The sequence below is a fragment of the Zonotrichia albicollis genome, chromosome 12, assembly GCF_047830755.1.
Source record: "Zonotrichia albicollis isolate bZonAlb1 chromosome 12, bZonAlb1.hap1, whole genome shotgun sequence".
Taxonomy (NCBI): Eukaryota; Metazoa; Chordata; class Aves; order Passeriformes; family Passerellidae; genus Zonotrichia; species Zonotrichia albicollis.
Window position 1 is genome coordinate 5827506 of NC_133830.1, and position 19837 is coordinate 5847342.

Consider the following 19837-nt stretch of genomic DNA (forward strand, 5'->3'; position numbering starts at 1 on the left):
TGGTGGATTTTACTGCAAAGTGCTGGCCCCATTGGCATTTTGCTTGATTGTCTAATAACACTTGAGAAGCTCTAAACACCTCCTGCTGATTTCTAACAGCCTTTAGAGAATCTTCATGGAAGTAAGTTCTGTGCATTGCCTTAAGTTAGGAGTTACAACCTGACAGCACAGGCTCTAACCAAGCTCAGAAAGAATCCACCTGAGGCAGCAACACAAACAAATCCCAGCCAGCCCTACCTCTATCACCTTCTATCTGCCCCTACCAGAGAGGTTATAGGTGCTGCACTCCTCTATCTTCATGTCCTTGGTATGTTAAATTAAGTTTCCTGGCTAAATCTCATTCAATCTAATCAGTAACATTTCCACAAAAGAATAAAAATTATTTGGGTGTCAAAGCTGATCCCACAGAGAGCAGGGAGAGCTGAGCTGCTTCCCATGGAAATAGCCAGGCTGTGCTGCTGTAGTAGTGAGGCACCTGGTGTTCAGCTGAAATAAATGGCATTTCCACACTGCTGGTAACCACATACACCTAAGCTAAGCCCCCATGGGAAAGAAAAGAAAAAAGTCAGTTAATAAAAGCAGAGTAGGGAACCACAGACACAAAAGATTTTTCCGCACTGTGCCATTGGCTAAGTTTGAGTTTCAAAAGAGCCAGAGAAGCCTGTTTGTCTCCACACAGCCCATTTCCTTACCTCAAACCTGCAGAGACCACCAGCTCCCCATTTTATCAGGACACATTATGCCAAAACCAGGAGAGCAGAGGTGGCCAAGGCTGGCAGGAGCAGCCTGGGGTGTTCAGAGCTCAACACCCTCCCCCAGACACTGTGCCAACAGTGAGAAACCAGGTTGCTGAGAGAACTGTCACAAGATATGACACCAAACCTGAGTTCCCATAACTGAATGGTTTCCTCCCCTCCCCAGGACACCCAACAGATGAATTTCCTTCTTACCACTTCCCCAAGGGAGGCAGCCACCATGTGTGTTGCAGGGGACAAGTAAGATGAAGATCCATGGGGCAGCAGGGATTTCACATTCTCGTAGGTGATAAAAAAAGCAGCAGCTGAAATTCAAGAATACATGCAGTCATTGCACTGCTCCTCCATCACAGGGCTGCAGTTAAAACCAGGGTATTTATACACCAAAACAGCTCATTTTGAAAAACTGGTATCTTCCATATCCATAGATAATAGAGGGATCATGTCTTGGTTGAATTGAATGAATGGTCTTTTTTTGAGGGGGGAAGGGAAGAACAAACAAATCAGTTGACTACTGAAAAGAAAAACAACCCCCAAAAACATAAATTGATACAATTCTGTTATCCTGCAATGAACAAAACTGTTTCAGTAGCAGTTTATTAATAACTTCTTCCTAGCTATTGTCAGTTAAATATTTTAAATTTAGCTCCATAAAATTTTTTCCGAGCTTCTGAAGGATTTGTAAAAGTTCTGTGCAATGAACAAGAAATGCACAAAACTAAACTGAGCACAGCAACTTGAGCTGTTTATTCACTGCAACAGTCAACTACAAAGGCACTTACACCTTAAGGGTTATTCCTTTTCCTAAAGATAATTTCAGTTCTCAGTCATACGTTGCAAAGATAAAACTACAGTGCAGATTTTGGAGATGTAAATACTGAAAAAAATGACATGTCTTGAGGGGGAACAGATTTTAATTGTAGAGAAGGGCCATGTGAATTGCCTTCTACTAATCAAAAGATGCTTATCACCTCAAAAGGAGATAACAGAGCAGCCAAGATAAAGAACTGAATTTTTTTATATCACCTTATGAAGGACATCAAACATCTGAAGGTGTCAGTGGATTTGTCAGCAAAGTTCTCCTAACATTTACAGCACAGATTGCTGTTTTTTCATCCCTCCCTACAAAGACAAAATGGACAAAGGCATGAGGAATTTCAGATGCTTTTTCTCTGCAGGGACTAAAAGTATCTACTTTTGTAAAACCTTAGATTCAAAAGTCTTCCTGATGTCTTTACACTGTAAGTGTTGCTGTTTTGGGGAGATGGGCAGAGCATCCCCAGGGCAATTAACTCAAACACCTGCAGTGCTCAGGCACTTTGAAATTCATTTCCAGTGCCAAGAAAGAGAGTGGGTCATGACAAAAATGTCCAGGACAAGCAAGACTCAAGCCCCCCTCAGAATCCAGAAATGTTTTAGTGTGCTCCTGTAAGTAAGGACAGGCTTATATCCAGAAATGCTTCCAAGGAATCAGGGTTGCAAACCTGCAGCAGCCTTCACTCCAGTCTTGCTCAAGTTTGCCCAATGCTGGAATTCTAGAAAGAAAAATTCTGCTCTTCAAAGGCACCCACAGGAGAGGAAGTCACAGACATGAATGTCCTATGTGACACAAATTACTACTTAAAGAAGACAAAGCACAATCCAAAGAGAATTTACCATTTGGAAAGGATCCTATTGCAGTGGAAGGAACACCAGCATAGATGCCACGAAAGCCACCAGCTTTCCTAAATCCTTGAGGACTCTGAAGTCTTGTTTTTACAGTATCCAGGGGAAAAAGGATCAAGTCAACACACACACCAGCAACTCCACCAGCCTACAAGACAAAACCATGGAGAAAAGTGCATTAATATTCTCACATAAGTGGTTCTTATGTGGGTAACTGAGGCAAGTGTAACCCAAAGCACTGCTGACTGTATCCTTCCTGAGGTCAGTTTATAAGCTGATAGTCTTACACACAACTCAACAGCTTCCACAGCTGTAACAAGGAGGGTTCAACAAAAGAAAGTAACAGATGTTACAACTTTTAAACCCTTTTAAAGGTATTTTTAAAACTATCTCAATGTTTTGAATAGTGCAAGCAAAGCAATGTAACACCTCCCTATCCGCAGAAAAGCCAGACAGTGGATGTCACTTTTGAAGAGACAGCACAGAATGACCAAACTCTACAGCATTTGAGTGATAAAATCAGGGAAAGACTGAAGCAATTCTGCTCCTCCACTTAGGCATGTCTAGAAAGCACATTCACATTTTTCCAGCAAATGTTTTCATTTAAAGTGTTCACATTCTCTCACTGCCTTGTTGAACAAAGCCTAAAGTAAGCCTTCTTTTTCAATTTCTTTTTTGATAAAAGCCTATAGAAAGAAAAAATGGCCAAATCATTGAAAGGTTTAGATTGCACGGGACCTTAAAGATCTAATTCCAGCCCCCTGCCATGGGCAGGGACACCTTCCACTATCCCAGGTTGTCCCAAGCCCTATCCAACCTGGCCTTGGACACTTCCAGGGATCCAGGGGCAGCCACAGCTTCTCTGGGCACCCTGTGCCAGGGCCTCACCACCTCAGAGTCAATATTTTTTCTCTAAAATCTAATCTAAACCTACCCTCTGTCAGTTTGAAGACATCCCCCCTGTCCTGTCACCTCGAGCTCTCTCCAGCTTTCTTGTTGACTCCCTCAAGGTACTGGAAATCATATTAAATAAAAGGAGTTTTCAAAGTCATAAAGGGGAAGAGTTTTACCCAAAGAATTCATGAAACAAAAGCCTAAAATACTGATTCAACTAGGGCTCAATCTATTCCCATCACTTGTGTTCCTAGATGAGTGGGATTTTGGGGTTTTTAAATTACCCCATGACATGGCTGATTGTAGAAAATAATTATTTCACAAAAACATGAGGAAAAGGCTGAAATAAACAGAAAAACTGATTCAAAATAAAACACCATCAATAGTTAACATCAATCCATTATAAGACATTATTTAGCTGCAGTGCTATTCAGAAAACACAGTTTGAAGGCTACCTCATATAGATCCCAAAAAACAGCTGCAGAGATTTTTAACTCTGAAAACAAATCACATGTGTGTTACTCCAATAATTTTTTTGCAGGGTAACAGAGGATTCAGAGAGGTGTTCACTATCTAGCACTAAAGGTTTAATCAATAAGTTAATTACTCTTTTAATCTAGTTGGCTATTTTGAATGCATTGATTCTTCTTCACTCTTTTTCATCAAAATCCTTATCTGCTCAAAATAGCATTGATCAGATTTAATCAGACTTAATCTGGCCATCTGTTAAAACATGAATCAAAAGTTACTAATTGCTTCTTTAAGTTCTCAAAGTTCTGTATCTTAAATGTCATTTAAATTCATGAGGTAGCTGACAGAGCACCTGCCAGGGGGTGACAATAGCTGTGTGCTTGCAATAACTGCAGAAAAGAGAAATAAATGGCTTTTGGTTCATCAGGCACCTGGAGCACATCTCCTCCCCCATCTGTCGGCAGCAGCAGGGTTAGCAAAAGAACCTTCACCAGGAGCTGGAGCAGGATCAGAGCTCACTGGGCTCTGCAGCCTCCTCCCAAGGGAAGTGGAGGGAAAGCTCCAAGCTCTGCTCTTGATCAGGGACAGGACCCAGGGAGCAGCTGGAGCTGTGCCAGAGGGGTTTGGGATCAGGGAAAGGTTCACCCAGAGGGTGCTGGCACTGGCCAGGCTCTCCAGGGAATGGGCACAGCCCTGAGGCTGCCAGAGCTCCAGGAGGGTTTGTGTTTTGTTTTTTTTTTTTTTCCAGGAGCTGGGATGGATGATCCTTGTGGGCCCCTTCCAACTCAGGAGATGAAATGACCCCATAAACTCCACCACAATCAAGCAAAACCAGGACCTAATTCCAGCTCATGGAGGCACCACCTCACTGCTCACATGCATCTGCCTCAGAGCATTTGGGGCAGGCAGCTGAGCTCTCTTCTGCTGCAGCTTTCCCCAAGGCACCACATCCCTGATTTTCCACACAGAACCCACTGGGTGTTTTCAATGGAGCTGTGGTGACTGGGCTTCACCCCCTTGCTGAGCCCACACATGGAAAAGCAGCTTTTAGGGAGGGCAATGCCTCACAGACAGGGTCAGGGGCTCCCTGTGGCTCTGGAGTGCTGCTGAGGCCACAAACTGTGGCCATCCCTCAGCTCAGCACCTTGGCAACGCTCAGGCAGGACATCTGCAAAACGTGGAATATGTAACATTTTTCCTAAGTAAGGATGTTCCTTGATGTTAGGGCCTTGTAACTTTCCAGCCTGATCAACAACAAAGGAGTTAACTGTTCTAACAGAATAACCAACAGGCTCTGTGTGATGTCCTGTGTTAGAAAGCCAAAATAGTTGTCAGTAGACTTGCTAATTTCAGGGCTGAATGTTTCAATAATGTCAGACCTAGAAGGAAGTTAACAAATGCCGGGCAGAAGGATGTACCACTGATGGCAGAGTCAAAGGATGCAGAATTTATGGGCCACAAGGACATCAGGCAGAAACCCAAAGGAAGAAATTAATAAAGACAGCTCCTCAGCTGAGCAGAATCAGCTCCCATTGGGTAAAATGGAATTCCAGCAGGGGCACATCACAGGAAACCCACTGACCCAAAGGCAGAGAAAGACTGAACTTGTGGATTAATTACCATGGCAAGCCAGAGACTCATTAACCAACACAAGATACAATACTAATTAATAAGAGAACCTGTGAAAATTGTAGAAAATGAACATTAATGCTTTTATTCGTTAAAGGACAGAAATACTGAAAAATTTTGGTGGTGGCAATATACATTTTTATGTATTTGCCAGGCAGAGACCCTTTCTGCACAAAGAAAACATATACACACAAACACACATATATATATATACGATATATATGCAAATACATATATGTACATATATATTATATACTTAAAATATAGGTATGCATATTACATATATGTGAATACATATGTACATATATATTATTTAAAAACATGTGTGTATATTATATATAAAAATATATATCAATATCTACGCATATAATACATACACATAATTTATATTCCCTAAAAATACCCCTACTCTGTTTGCGGACCGAGCTCTTGCACACCGGGTACAACAGCCTATTTCGGGCCCGCTCACTCACCGCCAAGGCCGCCCAGGACTCCCGCGGCTCCATGCAGGGCTGCCGGGCCGGGATCAGCGGGGCCCGTCCCGGCGCTCCGGGCCTGCCCCGTGCGCACACATGGGCGCAGCCATATTGGTGCCCCGGCCCGCGGTCACGTGGGCGCGACTCTCTCTGCGCCTGCGCAGAACCGGGCGCATGCGGGGGGAGGGCAGTTCCCGGCAATTAGCACCGAGTGTTAATTAATTAGTTTATTAGTCATTGCTTAGCGGCGGTTTGCAGTGCGATACCGGCACAGCCGCTTTCGGCTCTCCCTGGAGCCCCTGAGGTGCTGGTGCGTGCGCCAGAGGTGCATGGGATCTGTTTGGAAAACAAACAGCTTACCCATGTGCCCTGGAAAAACAATTAAATCCTGAAGGAAAAGAGTCCTGAAATTCTGAAATTGACTTTTTCCTCAGTTGGTGTTGATGTCTTCAAGCTGAGTTTTCGGTCTCCAGGATGAATTTTCTGCCCTTTTGTGAACATAACTGGGTCAGAAAACGTCTGCAATAAAACTTTGTGTTTCCAGCGTTGCCTAAGGTCATATTACCCAAATCAATATGCATTAGGCAGCGGGACAATATGTATTAGATAGGCGGGTTCGTGTAAATTTTATCATATAATAGATGTAACATTTTACGCCTTGGGGTGCTCGATTTCTGGGAACTGCCACCTTGCACTCAGTGTGAAATAAGCAATGTTTCCTTTAGAAATTAAAGTATTTCTGTGTTTAGAGAGCTGCTAAAATAGGCAGCAGGGTCTGTAGCACAGAGGTGATTTGCACCTCTCTGCTTTAGGTAACCAAGATTTTGTTTAAAGATTATATTAAAACTTTTGACTGATTTTTAGGCTTTCCCTGAATCCTACATGCCTCGTGCTTTTTGCTTGTGGGTTCAGTGTTTTGTAGTGATCCAAATTAGTTCAGGTCCTCCAGAGAACTCTGTGAAAAGGACTGTAATTAATTGCGTGTGCTTCAAAGACATTTGTAATATTAAGGAAAACCTTGCTACAAGAAAGAGAATATACACGAATGACGAGCAATTACTCTCACAGAATATAAACGAGGTGTTTATTCCTATGAGTTTCTCTGGATCTGCATTGAAGGCACTTGAGATAGTATTTAATGTTTGGACTCAAATGTTTATTATTTCTTATCAGTAAAACAGTCTCACAACCATGAGTTTGACAGCTTTTCATTAGCAAGGCACAAAATGTACCTCTTGTTACAAGGCCTTTTAAGACTAAACTATCCAATTAAGAAATTACAACCAGATTATTTTCCTTTGTAACCCAATAACTGATCCCAAAGAGCTGCAATGGGGAGTTTTCTGCCCAATTACAAAATGCCACCCAAACCCATGAAGAAGAAGGAAGAAGTAAAGAAGAACAACCTGCCTCCACCCTAAAACCTCCATCTTGCTTCATAGTTATTTCTATATTCTAAAATCCCAAACTCTAACCCTGTGATATTACACACTTCCAACCAACTACACACTCATAATCCCAGCACTATCAATCAATTTTGGAGGCCTTCTTCACTTCCTCAGACCAAATGCAGTGCTGTCTTGTGGGTCTGTGCCTTTCAGCACAGAAAGTTTAAAATTCTCAGCATCCAGGATTCCATTAATTCCCATGCAGAGAAGTGGATCAGCTGTTTCACTAGTTTCACTAGGAAAGGTCAGGTTTTTAGGTGTGTCCTCCTATGACACCCATGGGTGAAGCTCTTTGAGAGCAGTTGTCTAGAAAGCTGCTGTTCATTTCTGAGCATCTGAATTATATCTATCTATCCATCTATCTATCTATCTATCTATCATCTATCTATCTATCTATCTATCTATCTATCTATGAATATGTATGGATATATTAATATATTTTATATTAATATGATATATTCATGTATATGAATATATATGAATACATGAATCTATATATATATCTCCCAATATTATTGTACACGTGGTTATACCACCACATGTACAAATGGCCACTGCTGCCAGGATTTTATAATTCATGGCTGTGTTATCAGAAAGTGATGGTTTTGGGCCCTCCATGTGAAGATGGGAAAGGCTGCCAGGGGTTTGGCTCTCCCCGTGGTTACACACAACTAGAGGGAGCACCACAGGGTCACCCTGGTTGTCCCACTGGGAACTGGTAGTGGTCATCCTGGTTGTCAAACTTGGAACAGGAATGGTGGCAGCAGATTCACAGCAGAGAAACACAGGGGAAAGGCAGAGCAATCAGCAGGGAAATTCACCCCAAAATAACAAGCTGGCCTTCACTAAAAGGACACACTCGTTTTTGAGTTGGAAGTGACTCAATTCTTCTGCAGCTCCAAAGAATTCCTTTTTTCTAAGGAAAAACAGTGCAGGAGAACAATGTGGATACTTGCAGTGCTTTCGAGGCAGTAGATTTTTTTTTTCCCCTTACAGAAAATAAATTGGAACTGCTTTCATGAAGAAGAGGCATTGTCTACAGAAGAAAGTGGAAGCTTTTGTGGAGATTTAAAAATAACCAAAAGTAAGGAGTGCACTGGCAAAGTTCTGTTTTCTCAGCACTGCTGGAAAACATAGCACAGCCTCAGAGACTGAGGAAGGGAAAGGCTATGAAAGCAGATTGGGAGACAATGTGGTAAACTTCAGATTTGCCAGATTTTGTTTTGGAAGCCAGTGCTTGATGATAGGTTACCTTATGATGGGAATTGGATTGCAGACTTTGCCAGCTCTTTACCCAAACATCTAAAATCTTTCAAAACATTTTTTTTCCAGCAGAGCACTTTAATCCAATAAATTATACTACCATGTACTGTGTCCCAATTCAGTCTGGTGCTTAGAGCTGCCCATAACTGAATATTCATGAATTCCAGGCAAACTTCATGTTTTGCTGTGCTCTTGCTGTACCTGGCAAATTAATTTACTGCACAAATGCAGCACACTCAACTCCCCCCATGCATTAACCTTGGCAACTTTAACTTTTTAAAGGCATTTACTTAACTTTTTTTCAGTTGATAAGGATAAAGCAATGTTGGTGGTGTTACCTGATTCCAGACCTCTCTAATTACACTATTGCCAGCATATCCTCTGCTGCTGGAGAGGGTTTTTATACTGGGAAAGATGATTTTATTTTTCTGAATTAAAATAAGCTGCCCAGTATGCCCAAATACACAGCAGTAAAACACTTGTTTTGGTAAAAAGATTTTGGCACTTAAAAATAGAGGATTTTTATTTTATTTTATTTTACTGTGGGTGACTCTCCAGTGAGTTATGAGTCACAAAAATGTCAATATTACAGCTAAAAGGTCTTTATCAGACAGATGTTGAGACAAAAATACACTCTTTTTTCTGTACTGGCTATTTGTATTGATAAATGCAAATTTAATTACTCTCTATTGGTTTCACTTGGCCTGTAACCTGTCCCTTATGTCATTTCTGCAGGGAATTAATTATTAATTTCCATTTTTTAATTTCCAAAGAATATCAGTTGACTTTTACAGCCTCTTCAGTGCTCCCCAAGGCTTCATATCACACCTAAATGCTCATTTTCACTGCCTGAAGATATTTTCTGACCTGAATGATTCTATGAATCCGGCCTGTACTTCACCTTAAGTAAAACCTGCACATGGATTGAATTTTGGAGAAAAAGATTTGAACATCCAGCTGTAAGTGTATCTTGTGTTATGTCTTCCAGGTTCATTCCATTCCTGGGATGGAGCAGCGCTGCTGGGACTGGGGCTCCAGCAGGATTGGTGTGTCCAACCCCACACAAATGTGCCGCCTCTGTGTGTCCCCATGGCAGGAGCAGAACACCAGCCCAAAATAAACCAGAGGTGCCCAACTTCTCACTGGCCTGGCCACAGGATCCTCTCGAGGCTGGGGAGCCAGCAGGAAGCCTCATATGGGGTTTTGGCACATCTGTGCTGGAGGGCTGGGGCAGGAGGTGGGGGAACAGTCGCTTAGCATTGCGGGGATGGGCAGTGGTGCCGAGGGTGAGGAACAGTCAGGAGCGGGGCTTGGCACAGCGCTCCATCCTCATCCTTATCCTCCTCCAGCAGGAATCTGCTTCTCCGTCTATCTCCTGAGCAGCTCTGGAGCTGCCAGGCGCTTGGACAGCAGACGGTGGCTGCTGCTCATCTGTAATTAATTGCTGTTAATCACCCTGGCAGCTTGAGCCACCACACGCCCGCTCGCTCCGGGCCACAAGGAGTAAAACCTCAGGGGCTGCACCCAGGAGCTGCGGTGCTGTCCGAACCTGTCCTGCCGGGAAAAGTCTCCCTCCTTCCCGGGAGCCTCTGAACTCAAATCCCCTCCCTGCAGGCAGGGCACACACAGGTGTGGTGACACAAGCGCTGCTGTGGGTGCCCGGTGCCCGCAGCTCGGTCTCTCTCTGTCCCGAGGAGGGCGGCGGGTCCCCAGGAGTGGGCGGCTCAAGCCCTGCCCACCGCCCCAAACATATTTCAGGGATTTTATGCCATCCTGCACGGCTGGCAGTGCCTTTACCCAGCGTTCTGCCCATCACTCATCCCGGGGAGGATGTGCAGGGAGCAGGTGGAGGCAGAGCACGCCGCGGGGCTGTCCCCGCTGTGCCGAGTCCCCGTGGCCGCTGCCTGGTCCCGGGAGCGGGGCTGGAGGAGGAGCGAGGAGGCCGTTCTGGGACCGGGGAGCGCGGGGCGCTCCGGAGGAGTCAGAGCGCGGCCGCCGAGCGAGCAGCACTGAGCGGGGGGAGCGGCCCGTGGGACGGACACCGAGGGCATTGTGGGGGGCACTGCGGGACCCCGGGGCCGGTGTGACCGCCGGGGGAGCCCAGCAGCATCACAGCCCCACTCCCGCTCGGCTGAACCACAAAAACTCAGCTCGCTGCCCGCAGCACCCCGCAGGAGCCACGGGAGCCCCGCACCGCGTCTGAGAGGAATGCTGTGTCGGGTGGGGTTGCAGCCCCGGGTGCACCAGCATGGCCTGTCCTCGCAGCGCACCACAGCAGGATGGTGGCCCGGGCCGCTTTTCCTGTGACCTGCCATCAGGACAGATGCGCTTGCTGATCTGCACCCGAGTTCCCTGCAGGCTGGAGCCCCCGTGATGAGGATCATCCGGACCCCACCCAGCTGCCCCTCCCCGCTGCTCCTGCCACGCTGCCCGGCCGCAGGGCACCCTGTCCCCACGAGCATCGCCTCGGTGGCTCCCTGACACCCATCGGGACCTGCAGCCAGCACCACACTCGGGTACCGGGAGCCTGGTGTCCCCACACCACCCCCTCCTATACCCGCCCCAGCAGCCCCCGTGAGTGCCAGCAGCCCCTGCCAAGCTGGATATGGCGCCGGGACAGGGACATGGCTCGGCAGGATGGTGGCAGTGCGCTGGTAGCACCGTGACATCAGCCAGGTGGTGGCCGAGGAGCTGCTGGCAAAGGCTGGGCGGGACGGCTCCTTCCTGGTGCGGGACAGCGAGTTGGTGAAGGGGGCACATGCCCTGTGCCTCCTGTGAGTCCCTGCCCCGCCTCTGCCTGTGACTTCTGTGCCTCTGTCCCTTGTCTGCCTCCCTCTGTGCCTCTCCCTGCTCCAGGCACTGCCGAAACCTCATGGAAGAGCTGCAGGGATGTGGGTGGCAGGGTGGCAGCACCCTGGCACTGGGGTTTTGGGTGATCCCCAGAGCAGGGCAGTGGAGATGTGTTCTTGAAGCAGGATGAGGGTTGGACCCACAGCAGTGCCCAGCACCATGGCTGCTGAATGGGTCACCCCAAATCTGGGGCACACTGAGCTGTTCTGGGCTGCCTGCTGGCCTGTGAGCCTCTCTCATGCTGGGGATTTGGGGCTACAGCCCCTAAGATGGGGCCTCTTGCCATCCCCACACCTGGAACCAGGTGTGCAGCCCCTGAGAGTGCTGCTGCCTGCACCCTTCCTGCCCTGCACCCTTCCTGCCAGCTGTCACATGTCTGTGCAGGCAGGTTTGGCAGGATGCCCCCCCTTTCCTTCACTGCCCTGGCTCTTTGTGTGGGACAAACTGGAAATTTGGGCTCTGGGGGTGTGGGGCACAAGCCAGAGTCCAGGATGGTGGCAAGTGCAGGGATGGGCACTGGCCCCACTGGCAGCACAGCAAAGGCTCTGTGGGTAGCCCAGTGAGTGCTGGGGAGGTCAGTCATAGCTGTCCTGGGCTGTTTGGGAGCAGGGGGACACTGCACATCCTCCCACAGACTCCGAGCTGGGGTTGATGATTTATTTCTAGAAATGCTGCCTCAGCTCCTCTCCCTGCAGAGGGAACGGGGTTTTTGTCTCAGGAGTTTATCCCTCTGGTTCAGCCTGGATGACTTGTTTCAGCTCATATTCCAAAATTATTGAACATCTCTAAGGCATTTCTAAAATAAAAAGATATCAGCAAATCAGTGGTTTTAAGGCCCTTGTATTTTTGGGAGGATGAAACCTCTGTGTTCAACCCTCTGGGATCATCACTTGGGCTTCCTGTGTTTCTCAATTTCTCAAAGTAATACTGACCCACCAAACTCATTTTTGTCTCAGTCCTAATCCCTGCATCATCCTTCAGGTGTATTTCCTCACAATGAAATTGGAGAAGAAAATGCTTTAGGAAATGCTTTGCAGCCCCTTCTCCTCCAAAGGCCCAAACTGCTTTAATTAGGAATGCTCTTCAAGCACGAGGTTTGAATGGAGCCAGCGAGACTCACATTTCAGAAGGACCATCAATGGTCTGATAAAGACAGAGCACTTTCAAGCAGGCTGCTGGGACTTAGGAGGATATTTGAAATCTGTGGACATACAGTTCTAGCAGAAGTGCAAAATGAAATGAAACGTAGTAGAACTGGAAAATGAAACGCTGTTAGACAAGGCTGCTCCCCAAATTGGCTCTGCTTGGATACAGCTGCCCTGCAGCACAGCCTTCTCCCTTTCTCCTCACTGCCCTCTGCTCAGGACCAACCCAAACCTGGGGCATTTAAACTCCTGTCAGACACAAAGCAGCTGATGGGCAGCAAATGCAGCCTTCCCAAAGTGGCTGCCCATGGCCCAGCCTGCAGGGCAGAGCTCAGGGAGGAGGTGCCAGTCTGTTTTCACTGGCTTTTCATGTCCTCTCGGTGCCATGCAGACACTGGCATGCATGGCTCGGCTCTGCTTTGGCAGCCAGTCCCTTGGCAGGGCTGTGTGAGCACAGGGTGAGCTCTCTCCTCCTTACTGGGAGGAGACACCTGGGCTGGCAGGGATGGCATGGTGACCTTGGCCAGCCGATGCTGCCTGTGCCATCACCTGGCACAGACATGTTTGAAGAAAATCCTTTTGCTAGGATTTTTCCCCTGAGAAACCTCAGAAAAGAAAGATAAACCCTAACTATCTGTAGAGTGTGCTCTGGAGATGGGTAAGCAACAGGGGCATCTTGGATTAGTCTCCTGTGGATTGTCTCTACTTGATGGCCAATCATGGTCCAGCTGTGTCGAGGCTGTCAGCAGTCACAGGTTTTTACTATTTATTCTTTTCCAGCTTTCTAAAATCTTCTTGTTTTTCCTTAAGTATAGCTTTATTACTTATTGTGTATTTTAAATGCATTAGATAAAAGAAAATATTAAATCAGGACGTAAAGCATGACTGTCGTAAAACTGCCGTAAAGCGCGACTGTGGTAATGTGCCGTAAGACTGCCGTAGAGCGCGACTGTCGTAAAAGCGGCCGTAAAACGCCACTGTCATATAACTGTCGTAAAAGCGGCCGTAAAGCGCGACTGTCGTAAAACTGTCGTGAAAGCGGCCGTAAAGCGCGACTGTCGTAAAAGCGGCCGTAAAGCGCGACTGTCGTAAAACTGCCGTAAAGCGCGACTGTCGTAAAAGCGGCCGTAAAGCGCGACTGTCGTAAAATTGCCGTAAAGCGCGACTGTCGTAAAAGCGGCCGTAAAGCGCGACCGTCGTAAAACTGTCGTAAAAGCGGCCGTAAAGCGCGACTGTCGTAAAAGCGGCCGTAAAGCGCGACTGTCGTAAAACTGTCGTAAAGCGCGACTGTCGTAAAAGCGGCCGTAAAGCGCGACTGTCGTAAAACTGTCGTAAAAGCGGCCGTAAAGCGCGACTGTCGTAAAAGCGGCCGTAAAGCGCGGCTGTCGTAAAAGCGGCCGTAAAGCGCGACTGTCGTAAAACTGCCGTAAAAGCGGCCGTAAAGCGCGACCGTCGTAAAACTGTCGTAAAAGCGGCCGTAAAGCGCGACTGTCGTAAAACTGTCGTAAAAGCGGCCGTAAAGCGCGACTGTCGTAAAATTGCCGTAAAGCGCGACTGTCGTAAAGCTGCCGTAAAGCGCGACTGTCGTAAAAGCGGCCGTAAAGCGCGACTGTCGTAAAACTGTCGTAAAAGCGGCCGTAAAGCGCGACTGTCGTAAAATTGCCGTAAAGCGCGACTGTCGTAAAAGCGGCCGTAAAGCGCGACTGTCGTAAAACTGTCGTAAAGCGCGACTGTCGTAAAACTGCCGTAAAGCGCGACTGTCGTAAAAGCGGCCGTAAAGCGCGACTGTCGTAAAAGCGGCCGTAAAGCGCGACCGTCGTAAAACTGTCGTAAAAGCGGCCGTAAAGCGCGACTGTCGTAAAAGCGGCCGTAAAGCGCGACTGTCGTAAAACTGTCGTAAAAGCGGCCGTAAAGCGCGACTGTCGTAAAAGCGGCCGTAAAGCGCGGCTGTCGTAAAAGCGGCCGTAAAGCGCGACTGTCGTAAAACTGCCGTAAAAGCGGCCGTAAAGCGCGACCGTCGTAAAGCTGTCGTAAAAGCGGCCGTAAAGCGCGACTGTCGTAAAACTGTCGTAAAAGCGGCCGTAAAGCGCGACTGTCGTAAAATTGCCGTAAAGCGCGACTGTCGTAAAGCTGCCGTAAAGCGCGACTGTCGTAAAAGCGGCCGTAAAGCGCGACTGTCGTAAAACTGTCGTAAAAGCGGCCGTAAAGCGCGACTGTCGTAAAATTGCCGTAAAGCGCGACTGTCGTAAAAGCGGCCGTAAAGCGCGACTGTCGTAAAAGCGGCCGTAAAGCGCGACCGTCGTAAAACTGTCGTAAAAGCGGCCGTAAAGCGCGACTGTCGTAAAAGCGGCCGTAAAGCGCGACTGTCGTAAAACTGTCGTAAAAGCGGCCGTAAAGCGCGACTGTCGTAAAACTGTCGTAAAAGCGGCCGTAAAGCGCGACCGTCGTAAAACAGTCGTATAAGCGGCCGTAAAGCGCGACCGTCGTAAAACTGTCGTAAAAGCGGCCGTAAAGCGCGACTGTCGTAAAACTTTCGTAAAAGCGGCCGTAAAGCGCGACTGTCGTAAAAGCGGCCGTAAAGCGCGACCGTCGTAAAACTGTCGTAAAAGCGGCCGTAAAGCGCGACTGTCGTAAAAGCGGCCGTAAAGCGCGACTGTCGTAAAACTGTCGTAAAAGCGGCCGTAAAGCGCGACCGTCGTAAAACTGTCGTAAAAGCGGCCGTAAAGCGCGACCGTCGTAAAACAGTCGTATAAGCGGCCGTAAAGCGCGACCGTCGTAAAACTGTCGTAAAAGCGGCCGTAAAGCGCGACTGTCGTAAAACTGTCGTAAAAGCGGCCGTAAAGCGCGACCGTCATAAAACAGTCGTATAAGCGGCCGTAAAGCGCGACCGTCGTAAAACTGTCGTAAAAGCGGCCGTAAAGCGCGACTGTCGTAAAACTTTCGTAAAAGCGGCCGTAAAGCGCGACTGTCGTAAAAGCGGCCGTAAAGCGCGACCGTCGTAAAACTGTCGTAAAAGCGGCCGTAAAGCGCGACTGTCGTAAAACTGTCGTAAAAGCGGCCGTAAAGCGCGACTGTCGTAAAACTTTCGTAAAAGCGGCCGTAAAGCGCGACTGTCGTAAAATTGCCGTAAAGCGCGACTGTCGTAAAAGCGGCCGTAAAGCGCGACTGTCGTAAAACTGCCGTAAAGCGCGACTGCCGTAAAAGCGGCCGTAAAGCGCGACCGTCGTAAAACTGTCGTAAAAGCGGCCGTAAAGCGCGACTGTCGTAAAATTGCCGTAAAGCGCGACTGTCGTAAAAGCGGCCGTAAAGCGCGACTGTCGTAAAACTGTCGTAAAAGCGGCCGTAAAGCGCGACTGTCGTAAAAGCGGCCGTAAAGCGCGACTGTCGTAAAACTGTCGTAAAAGCGGCCGTAAAGCGCGGCTGTCGTAAAATTGCCGTAAAGCGCGACTGTCGTAAAAGCGGCCGTAAAGCGCGACTGTCGTAAAAGCGGCCGTAAAGCGCGACTGTCGTAAAACTGCCGTAAAGCGCGACTGCCGTAAAAGCGGCCGTAAAGCGCGACTGTCGTAAAAGCGGCCGTAAAGCGCGACTGTCGTAAAACTGTCGTAAAACTGCCGTAAAGCGCGACTGTCGTAAAATTGCCGTAAAGCGCGACTGTCGTAAAAGCGGCCGTAAAGCGCGACTGTCGTAAAACTGTCGTAAAAGCGGCCGTAAAGCGCGACTGTCGTAAAATTGCCGTAAAGCGCGACTGTCGTAAAACTGTCGTAAAAGCGGCCGTAAAGCGCGACTGTCGTAAAACTGTCGTAAAAGCGGCCGTAAAGCGCGACTGTCGTAAAACTGTCGTAAAAGCGGCCGTAAAGCGCGACTGTCGTAAAGCTGCCGTAAAGCGCGACTGTCGTAAAAGCGGCCGTAAAGCGCGACTGTCGTAAAACTGTCGTAAAAGCGGCCGTAAAGCGCGACTGTCGTAAAAGCGGCCGTAAAGCGCGACTGTCGTAAAACTGTCGTAAAAGCGGCCGTAAAGCGCGACTGTCGTAAAATCGGCCGTAAAGCGCGACTGTCGTAAAACTGTCGTAAAAGCGGCCGTAAAGCGCGACTGTCGTAAAACTGCCGTAAAGCGCGACTGTCGTAAAAGCGGCCCTAAAGCGCGGCTGTCGCAAAGAAAAATTTCATACGTTGATTGAGAACTTTAATATTAATCTCCCACCAAGATGTGGTGGCCCCGGGGCTGGTCCGAGCTTGCAGGGCTTCTGTTGACCTCTTTGCTGCAAGTGGGTGCCTGCAGCAGCTGCCCTGCCAAGCTTCTTCTACGGCCGGCAGTCTCAAATGGAGGTGACCCCCCCCCCCCATTGGACTTAACAGCTTCGGTACCCGCAGTCTTGCCCACTCCTGCTGCCGCACTGCCCGTCTCCAGCCACGCCCCCGGACCTCGCGGCCCCTCCCATTGCTTCTTGCATCCCCACCTTTGCCATCTCGTTGGTCTCTGCGGTCCCGGCTATGGCTGTTCCTGCCCCCAATCCCGCCCGTACGAGCCCGCCCCCCAGCGTCACCGCGGCCACGCCCCCTCCTGCCCCCGCCACTTCCCGCCCCCTACCCGCGAGCGCAGCCCCTCCCCTCAAGTCCCCCTCGCTCCCTTTGCCGACCCAACTCCGGTGGTGGCCGAGTCCCGTCCGCGCCCGTCGGTGCCGCGCTGACGTCCGCAGCGCCCCCTGTGCGCGTTGCCGCGGGAAGCCCCGCTCCCCATCCTGCCGTTCAAGCGCTCGCAGCACGCCCCGAGCTGCCCGCGGGTCCCGCGGCAGGGCACACGCCCATGGTTAACCCCGTCCTTGCCGCTGTTTCGGCGCGATCCTCCTGTCCCGGCACGGCACCGCTTGCGCTGGGACTGGAGCACCCCAGTCCCCCAAGCCCCCCCGTGCCGGCGCCGCAGCGTCTCACACCGGCGGCTGCAGCCAGTCCCGTGCCTGCCGCGGCTCCAGCGCCGCCCCTGCCCGCCGGGCCGGCAGCCACCTCAGCCCGGCTTACGCGCTCCCAGCGGCCGCACGCCGCGCTCCAGCCACCGCCCCCCCCCACCCCGCAGCAGCCTCCTGCCGTCCCCCCGCCGCCCCCGCTGCCTCCCGGGTTTATCTCCCGCTGACGAGCCCGCCCCGCCGCCGCCCGTGGCCGCTTTCCCGCTCCTCCCGCCGCCGCCCGCCAGCGCGGCAGGCCCCGGGCCGAGCCGTGCCTCCCCCCGCAGCCTCCCGCTTCCGAGCTGCCGGATGGCGCGGCTCCGCCGCCCCCTGCAACCACGGCCCGCCCGTCGTTCCCTCCCGCAGCCGCAGCCTCATCTCCCGTGTCCGCAGCTCCGCGGCCGCCCGCCATGAGGCTGCCCGCAATGCGGCCGCCCGCGCAGACCAAGCGCACGCATGAGCAGTTGCTACAACGCACGCACCACCAGCGATATCACTCCGCGCCCCCTCATCCAACCGCAGCGTTGCTTTTGAGATCAGCCGCACGCATGCGCAGTTCTATCTCAACGGCCCCGCCGCCGTCCCGCCACCCACCCCCACTGCTTTCGCTGCAGCTTTGGTGCAGCCCGGTCCCGGTTCCGAGGCGCTGCGTGCCGCTGTCCGGCCATAGCCGGCATCCCCGTGCCCGGGCACGCCGCTTCTGCCTCCACCGGGTCTACAAACGGCAGCACAGGAGGCTGAAACTGCAGCGCCTTGCATGTATCCTTCCGCGTCTCTGCCTCTGCCGGACCTTGAGAACCGAGACCGCCGCATCACTGAGAGATCGCTCCGCAGCGCGGAGCCCTTCACAACCGATGTGCCGCCGCTGTCACGTCCTGAACCCCCGCCCCTGCTTCCCTGCCTCCGCCGCCGCATCCCGCAGCCGACCCGAGCAGCCCCGGATCACCCCCGCATCTCCTCCAACACCCAGCCGCGTTTTCGCCTTCCACACTCCCGGCACCGAGAGGGACTACTTTGTGTCACGATTCGTCCGCGCAGCCACATCCAGGCTCACACACCCTTCTGGCGGGGGGGTGGGGGGGTGTGTGTGTGGAATATGACAGCTGCTTTAATAAATACAGCACAGACATTTTGCCCCTGCAAATGCCAACCCTTTGATCCTAATACAAAAGAATTCCGAAAAAGAGCTGTTCCCAAACAGCTCCAAAGTCCCCCCAGTGTTTGGGACTGATTTCTCAACTCCAAATGATACAGTAAACCCTAAAAATCCGCCAGCATTAATCAAAAAATGACAACACTTACAAAAATATTTTTATAGTTTTCAAGTAACAGAGTTGCAAAGAAGAAAGTCTAAATCCTTTAGCTCTGCCTGTGCTATTCAGCCAGCAAGCCGGTGGTCCCAGAACATGGGTGGCTATCTCACCTCATGAAATAAAAAAATTGTGAAAAGCAATAAGGGACAGTGGTATCTGCTCCCTATATTTTAAGCAACTACTGAAAAGTACCCTGGAAGGACGTACACTCACACCAAATGACTGTAAAAATCTTGCTAGTATAATTCTCACAGACAGACTCACATTGTATGCTATGGGAACTCAAATAGAAAAAAACTTACAGCACATCTGAACTCCCATTTTGCCCATAATTTACCCCAAAATACACAGATAGCAAAGGAGATAGCCAGATGGGCAAATCAAAAGGAAGTCTTACTCAGCTTTCTGAGTGATTTCTCACTGAATTCAGTGGATTGGTGAAAGGAGGCAGCAAAAACCAGAAAGCAGGAGGGAAGCAAGATCAACAGCCACTGTCCCCAGAGCTGGAGGACTTTTCATCTCCAGTTTTAAAAGTCTTGAAGAACATGCAGGCTGAATTTGGATCTGATGCTGCAGCTTATTTCTCAGCCATGCTTATCTCTAGCTCAGACCCTGTATATTGCAATGGCATTGTTCATTGTTACAAAGGCTGATTTTCTCTCCAAATACAGAGTAATGATTATTTGAATATTAGACAGCAGCATCATTCCCTCATTACTGTTTGTTAAAGCAGCAGGAGAGAGACATGGATACTGCAGTGTGGCTGACAGAATGGGCTGTAAACCTTCAGAGGGAAGGGAATCTTTCACTGTTTAGGGTGTCAGAGTCCAGACCTTAACTCTTCCTGGGCCTCAGCAGGGAGACCTGAGATCTGGATCACATGTGTTTTGATATGAGCCTTAAGACTTAAAAAACTCCTTTTTGCACATTGCCCCTGGGGTGTTCCCCCAGGGATGTTCCAACCAGGAAGGATCAGGAATCCCAGCCA

The 19837-nt window shown here is 49.7% G+C and overlaps 1 protein-coding gene across 2 annotated transcripts in view; it reads right to left on the reverse strand.

Moving 5' to 3' along the window:
* Positions 1–6046, reverse strand: part of SLC25A26 (solute carrier family 25 member 26) — an 81287-nt gene extending 75241 nt beyond the window's left edge. For both annotated transcript variants that reach the window (XM_074550410.1, XM_074550409.1), the window contains exons 1-3: positions 5888–6046; positions 2412–2568; positions 951–1060 (exon numbers count right to left, since the gene is read on the reverse strand). In XM_074550410.1, coding sequence (XP_074406511.1) covers positions 951–1060; positions 2412–2568; positions 5888–5920 — 300 coding nt within the window. In that variant the 5' untranslated portion in view covers positions 5921–6046. The remainder of the gene's footprint in view (positions 1–950; positions 1061–2411; positions 2569–5887) is intronic.
* Positions 6047–19837: the final 13791 nt, after the last annotated feature.